The 7,936-nt window shown below is 35.1% G+C and overlaps 2 protein-coding genes across 2 annotated transcripts; one reads left to right on the top strand and one right to left on the bottom strand.

Annotated features, from left to right (window-relative positions):
• Positions 1-734, top strand: LOC148207097 (protein SMALL AUXIN UP-REGULATED RNA 54-like). The gene has a single exon (XM_088116374.1). It carries the CDS (start codon positions 102-104, stop codon positions 591-593), a length of 492 nt encoding a protein of 163 aa, XP_087972500.1. The 5' UTR covers positions 1-101; the 3' UTR covers positions 594-734.
• Positions 735-4,964: 4,230 nt separating this feature from the next.
• On the bottom strand, positions 4,965-7,323 carry LOC148207096 (uncharacterized). Its single transcript, XM_088105576.1, has one exon. It carries the CDS (start codon positions 7,212-7,214, stop codon positions 5,799-5,801), a length of 1,416 nt encoding a protein of 471 aa, XP_087961702.1. The 5' UTR covers positions 7,215-7,323; the 3' UTR covers positions 4,965-5,798.
• Between the last annotated feature and the right edge of the window lie 613 nt (positions 7,324-7,936).

The raw sequence follows: 7,936 nt of genomic DNA, 5'->3' as shown, positions 1-7,936 counted from the left end.
AAAAAACACGACTTTTATATCAAACAAGGAGAAAAAAAAATAAGTATCTGACTTAGAAAAGCAAATGCATCCCATAATGTTCTGGAACATTTGTACTTGCCATGCCGCAATTATATAAACATTTTCATGTTCGGAGTACTCCACGTACTTTTTCTCCCTCTTTCTCTCTCTCTCTCTCTCTCACAAACACATTTAGAAGCTTGAAGAGAAGAATAATGAAGGGGAAGTTTCTGAGAGGTTGTCTTAACAAGTGGAAGAAAGTGGGGAGTCGAGTGATCCAGTGTGGTGCCTACGGTTACTGCTGCGAGTGGGAAGTGTGGCCATGGATGCAGAATGAAGGAGAATCTGATATTCCGAACGATGTGCCAAAGGGTCATTTGGTTGTGTACGTGGGAGAACACCACAAGAGATATGTGATAAAGATCACGTTGCTCCATCATCCTCTCTTCAAGACCTTGCTGGATCAGGCTCAGGATGAGTACGATTTCATTGCAGATTCAAAGCTCTATATTCCTTGCACTGAGCATCTTTTCCTCACTGTCCTTCGCTGTGCAACCTCTCCACATAATCAACGACTCTCTCTCTGCGTCTGAGTCATTATTTACCTCTAACAACTACCACCACACATATATATATATGTAGCCATAAAATATTATGTTGTAGATCGAGGTTCTTGTTATCTGTGATTTTTCTCTTATCAGGGAACATGCAGAGTTAATTAGCGCATTGAGCAAATTAAGGGAAGTTCATTAGTTTTCAATATATGTTAATTACTTGATCCTTGGATTGGATTACTTAAGGATGATGAGGATCTCTTGGTAGCAATAAGAAAATTAACTGTAGTGTAGTAATATGCAGAAAACTTAAGTTTTACAGTATTATATACATATACATATACATATACATGTGCACACAAACACACATTTTAAGGTACTTACAAACATGAAGAAAAGTTAAAAGTTTGTGGAGACATGTGTGCCCACCAAAGTCCAAGGTAGATCTGATACTCTACATGCATATAAATAAACTATGTATAGCATTTATATTGGGATAAGGATGTGTTTGGAAACCGTACAAGAACATATAAAGAGGAAAGTAGAGATAATAAAGTAGTCTCTTGAACCATTTTCTTTAGAACTCAGTTATATTATAATTTTATCTTTAAAAAATGTATATAAGAATTAAAGAAGAAAAGTATATTTAAATTAGATCTAAGTATGAACTTGTGAATAAGGTGAAGTATTACCGGAACGAAAATAATGAGTTTTCACCTCTAACTTTTGGGAAGCTGAATTATTGAGAGTTAGCTCTGGTGATCCCTGTGAGACCATGTCATACTCAGTTAATGGACACAAGTTTTGTCTTCTCATCCAACACATTCTGTCCTTCTGCAAATGATAGCAGAACCATTGGGCCTAACCTAAAGATATTTGCACTGCTTGACCTAGATTTTCCTCCGTCTTCATCTGTTGGAGCCATCAAAATCATTGTCAAGGAAAATGTTTTTATTTTTCATATCTAAATGACTTCGAACACAAGGTTTCGATTAACTATGTGCTGTTTTGGATTAAAGTTTGGAAAAATAAGTTCAAATGAACTTCTTCTGCAACTTAAGTTTCAAAAGCAACTCTAGTGTAACTTTAAACTTGTCTTAAAAATAATACCGGTCCAGATAAAATAAGAGATAGATATGAGTTTATATATATATATAAGATACCTCAATAGGTAAAAGGTTTTTTGGAATAGTAGTAAAAGCAAATCCGTGAATGCTTCCGTTAGAAGAGGACTATACCAATATAGAAGGAACTCACCCTTGAGAGTATTGTTGAGAATCCAAACCACATTAGATAGAAATGAGAAAGTAGAACACTATATAAAAATAAAAAAATTCATTGTTTTAAGATTTTGGACAAATAATGCATAGTTTCTTCTTAGTATTTAAAGAATTAAAAGTGAATATTGTCTCATATTAATTCTATAAAACATGATTTAGGAAAACGTTCTCAAATATTCAATGAATAAAATTTATGAAATGATAAAAACTTATTAAAGCATATTAATTACAACCTCAAACTACCATTATAGTTATAGTTATACTAAAATATGCATTCATTTTTATTGTATCAGTAACAATAATTAAATTTATAAATTATGAATATATCTTTTTTATTTTTCAAAAATATGGGTTAAGATTCTACACTAAAATAAGGGTGTTTCTTCATACACCACCTCCGTATATTTCAACTTGCTCTGTCATGGGTAGTGAAATGATCTATTTGTCCTTATCTATATGAAACAATCCAAAAGAGGAAAATTTTAAATGATAATTTGGAATTTTGAAGTTTACATGGATGCAAGCTAAACTATATAGGTGCAAGAAGGAGTTGCCTAGAATAAATTGAAAACAATTTGCAATTTTTGTTTTATAATTTTTAATCATAAATTTCTAAATTTATTTATAATTTTTTAATCATAAACTTGAGTATCTTATTGAAATATTTTCTTAGATCAATATAACACTTATGGATTAATTATTTATTATTTACAAGTAAATAAGAAAATCTGCTATAAAAAACAGTACTTATAAATATTTGATATTAATGAAGAGAGTATTTAGTTATTTTCAACGCACAAGAATACAAAATTAAAAAAAAAATACAGGTTGTAGGATGGGATGGGATGGATCAACATGATAAACAATTTATAATTTTTTTTTTGCCTCATTAGATAAGAATGTTAACAATTTGATAAAATTGCCTTTGTAAAAAATTAAATAATGTTAAATAATTTGTCTTTGTGAAGAGTTGAGTCATTGCTTCGGACAAAGGTTCATTCAAGATCTCTTCAATTTCACCATCTTTATTAACCTCTATAATGTCATTCAAGATGTCTAAAAAAACCCTCTAGGCCAAGAGTTTCCAGGCCAATTACCAATTCATTTGATGTATGCTTGTGAAAATTAGATAAAATTAGATAAGACGAAAATTATAAAATGAAAACTCATTATAAAATCATTTTTTTTTGTAAGAAATTGTTTAACAGGAAAGTGAGCAAGGGTTTTTTTTTTATGAAAATTATTAAAATACCCTTAATCTTAAGACTTAGAATTTATGATATATAAGAGTATTTTTCTCTACTAAAATTCTAAAATGTATCAAGTGAAAAACAGAGGTAAACGTTAGCAAACCCATATATATATAATCAGAATAATAATTTAAAATTTAAAAATATTAAGATTTTAAAATATGATTAAGGATATAATAATAATATAAAATGTGTATGAAAACAAGGAATTTCTAATCCACATTGTTATAGATATTTAACTACTATTATATACTATTTTTCTTCCGGCATATCTCGCTTCTGTTTTAAAAATTAACACATTTCAATGTATTATTATAAAATATATCAGATTAAGCCTCAAAATTGAAAAAAAAAAAAAGATGATAATAAAAATGAGATCGCATACCTTTCACAAGTTAACAAATCATTAATGAAAAACTTGTTTTCATTTTTAATTTATTAAAATGATATCATTCACTTAATAAAAATATGTTTATATACATATGATTGGTCGTCCGGATCCGTGGATCTCATGCCTTGATGCCTTGATTTCGAAAGACAAAGATTGAATGTATCTAACTTTTTGTTTTCTGAATTGAGAGCAATTATGAAGGAACATCATGTACGGATGGAATGTGTGAATTTTACGAGTGCTTTTAATTTATATTATTATTTTAGCACGAATGAATGCAATTGTCTGGGCCTCGGAGACCCTTGGCTACTTTCTCAAATCGCACGTTCATCTTGGCTACCTCTATTATCTCTATATAATATATTCCATTTCAAGTTTGATGTTTTCTCGAGTGAAAAAAATGTTGAACTAGTAATCAATCTGATTGTTTTGGATAAGTTCAGGATGGTGAGTGTCTTGTCTCACCATTACACACAAACACAATGTTTTTTTTACTTTCATACTTTGGTTTGTCCACACCACACAACTAGAACTGCTGCTTAGTCGCTGCCTCCTTCCCCGTTTTTCTCTAATAAAATTTGAAAACTCACCCTTTGTTCTTAAAGCTGTCTCCATTTTTTTTGCTTCAAGTTTGCTTTCGAAAACTGCTCTCCTTAGGATTTCAAAAGAGGATATAAACACTCACAATTATTAAGGTTTGTTCAAAAGAGGATATAAACAAATACAAGTAATCATGCAATATTTTTCATTTAGTTCAAGTTTTTAATATAATGAAAAGAAAGCAAGGTTCACTTTGAAAAACATTTTTTTATGCTTTTGCTTCCTTCTATTTTTTTTATTCAATGCACACTTCAAAATTATCTCCTCCAGTTTTTTTACAGCAATTCAAAGAAATTATCTCGTATTTGGTCTTCTTGCAGCTTTACAAAAAAAGGGCATGAGATCAAGTAAGTGCATTTAGGTTATATATCAAAACAGAAAAACTGTCCAATATGAGAAAAATTAATAGACAAACTCCCCTCCCTCGTAATGGCCCTTCTTTTAGGTCAATTCCGAAGCTATCTGGTTGAAAAACAGCATTCCATGTCCCCGGGCTGGATGGAGTGGACTATCAGAGAAGACCAAATAAGCTAACCAAGTGAAACCGTATAAAAACAGAAATCCTAAGACTGCTGCTCACTTATTTTTCATGAAGAAGTGCTTCATGTATTTCATAGTAATGGGATTGTTATCAGCAATAGGTGAGAAGGGGAACCCTTCAAAGAACTTTCGTTTCACAAACAGCCAGGAGAAACAGTACATTTCATTAAATTGCAATCTAGTTGCTTTTACAAACAGTTTATATCACAATTCATCTTCAGGTAAATTCCATTACTCTAACAAAACATTTATACATAAAAAATCGCATTCCTCGATGCTAGTCAAAGGGAAAGGATTGCAAATTCAGGAAGACAAATTATTATAAAGTAAACATACAAAACACCAGACAGAAAACATGAACTGTTTACTCTGAATATTAAAAAACAGTCTAGCAGAAGTACACACAAAGCTCTCCAAGAAATAACTAAAAACTTGGAATGCCCCTTGATGTAGCCCTAGTTTTTTTTGCTATCAGCCAAAATTTCCTCTCATTCAAACTTAGTCGAGTAATTCCATGATGCAAAACAAGTTTTATGAACTTTCTACAAGATGATTATATACATACAGCAAATGTGAAGGCTTGCTTATGAAAAGGATTTGATAATCATACAGAACAAAAAAGTATTAGCATGAACAGCCTTCCTGGAGAATTTCTAAAAGGGGGACACAATGCATAACTCAAACTAATAATTTTCCCTGTTCTATGTAGCAGATTAAAGTGCTTTTCATTGTTTGTGATTATGTCCAAGTCATGCCACCAAATTTCCCTAATAAATGGAGCATCATTCCAAACAAACAGAAGGCTATGCAGTTACTTTTGTCATCACAACATAAGCCCAAGTTGCATGGACAAAAATCATTACCATTCTTCATTACCCAAACCCTGTAATTTGTGACTATCATCACCAGCACATATTTGAGTGAACTAATTCAACAATTCCATGAATAATATACATAAGAACTACCCTCATTCAGAATATACACGAGAAGTAATCAGCCTTTTGGTGAAGTACACATTTGACACATAGCTGGTGACAAAACTAGAGAATGGCGGCAACAGCGACGGCAAATGTGGGAGACACAAAGAACCTTTGAAACATTGCTGCTGCTACTTGTGCATCACAATAAGAAAAAAGAAAGAAAAAACCACATTCATCCATCCAAGTTCAACCACCCTCAAATATCATCTGAGACCTTCAACCAAGCCCTCTAATTCCCTCTGTCCAAACCTCCTACCATGAAGATCGGCGTCCCTACACTTTGCCGCAAAGTAAAACAAAAGCCAAGTAACCATGAAGTAAACCTCCATGGTGGACTGAAACATCTTGGCGAAGGACCTCCCGCAAACCCGGCCCAAACCCCACCTGACAAAGGACCCACAAAGTATAGCCTCCAAGCACTTAACCTGAATAGCCTGGTTGAACATAGTAGATATCAAATAGCACCCTTCCTTCACAATCTCCCTCCCACTCTTCCTTGAGTCCACAATGGCAACCCAAGCATCCACGGAGAATATAAAAGCAACAAAAGTATCCACCAGAAACCAAGTAAACAAGAACCCAGAAATCTCTCTCTCAAAGCCCCTAACCCAAGGAGACATAACAGAGAAGGGCATCAATTTCAACCTCACAAAGAGCTTGAAAAACGAGTACTGATCCTCAATTTCTCCGAAGTACCACAACCCCAGAAGCTGAGTCAACGCGTCCCTCACAGCCCAACGCATCAGAATAAACCCCGAAAGCCTCTTCAGACCTAACCTCGAACCATCCCAAACCAAAACCGTAACGGAGCTAAACCTCCCCAACAGATCATTCACAACGGAGACGAACACAACACCCAACACCCACGAATACGTCACGAGAAAAACGAGAATCACCCATCCATAGGCGGCGGAGAGGAAACTCACCAGAAAAAACAGCGCCGCCGCGTCCCGACGACCCACCTCGATCCCCTTCACGAAAAACTGCAAATCCACGCCCTCCTTCCTCTCCGCGTTCTCGTCCCGCTTCTCCTCCTCGCTGTCGCCGCTATCGTCGTCGCGAGGCGTTCGCGACGACAGGGAGGACAATCCCAGGGTATTGAAGGTGGTTCCAGAGCGGATGACTTGAGAAACCCTAACTCCGTCGTCGGCGAGGAGATCGGAGAAGGCTGAGGTGGGGGAGAAGGGGAAGAGAGTGAGAAGGGTGGCGTTGGCGGGGGATTTGGGGATTGAGCCGAAGAGGGAGCGGTCGTCGTCATCGTCGCCGGAGAAGAAGTCATCGTCTAGGGTTCCGACGCGGGTGAGGTGGAGGAAGGGGCGGCGTCGGTGGCGGAGGGCGTGGTTGGCAGCTGTGGATGGGAGGTCGTGGCCGTGGCCGTGGCCGTGATGGTGGGCGTTTCCGGCGAGGTCGAGGCGGGAGAGGAGGGCCCGGAGAGAAGGGTCGCGGTCGATGAAGGAGGTGACATGGGCGGTGCCTGTCTCGACGAGGGTTCGGAAGGAGAGGGTTAGGAGAGAGAGGAAAAGGAATGTGATGAAATTGGATGAGAACGATGACAGAGATTCCTTCAATAGGTACGATGTGGAGCGAAGGTGGTGCAGCCGTGGGTGGTGGTCGCTCATGGCGATTCAAATAATGCCTCCGATTTGTTTCTTTAGTTACGTTGTGATTTCCTTTCTTGCGATTTTCTTTCAACAAAGGTAAGAGAAGGTGGTGGTCGCTGGCTGGCTATGACTCTAGGAGTTTTCCTCACGCGCTTTGGTATGGCCATGCATTCAACGCTCTAGGTGACGATACGAGATGAGAAGATGAGATTATGAAAATAAAAAGATGAGTCGTCGAGATCTTGATTTGGGCTTCCACTTCAGAAGCCTTACTTTATCAGGATAAAACAAAATCGTTAAAATGAAACTACCGCTGTTGCAAATAACTCTCTATGTCTTAAATTATTTGAGTTATATGATTTAACTTACATAATTTAACTAAATTTCATGTTATTAATAAATTTGATTATTTTTAATATTTTTTATTTGTCATCAGTATTTAAAAACTTTATATTCATTAATTGACGTGGTTAATATTTTGTTTAATCACCTTAATTTTTTTTATGTATTATTTTGTCTAAATTTGTGATTAACATAATATTTTATTTTTATTGTTTGACAAGAGTAAACAAAACTAAGTCGTTTATCATCAATACAAAATAATTCATTAAACAAAGTGATATGATATCAATTATATTACTATGTTAGCAAAAAATTTAAATAATAAAAATTTAATTAAAAACTATAATTTATTACCAATTTAAATTTTAATTAAATTTAAAAAAAATATTTATTGACCA

The sequence above is a fragment of the Vigna umbellata genome, chromosome 1 (genome assembly GCF_029865625.1).
Source record: "Vigna umbellata cultivar VRB3 chromosome 1, Vumbellata_1.0, whole genome shotgun sequence".
NCBI lineage: Eukaryota > Viridiplantae > Streptophyta > Magnoliopsida > Fabales > Fabaceae > Vigna > Vigna umbellata.
This window is presented reverse-complemented; position numbering and strand designations above follow the sequence as displayed.

Bases quoted from the DNA above. Each gene is read 5' to 3' on its own strand.
- LOC148207097 (XM_088116374.1), top strand. From the start codon at position 102: ATGCCGCAATTATATAAACATTTTCATGTTCGGAGTACTCCACGTACT.
- LOC148207096 (XM_088105576.1), bottom strand. From the start codon at position 7,214: ATGAGCGACCACCACCCACGGCTGCACCACCTTCGCTCCACATCGTAC.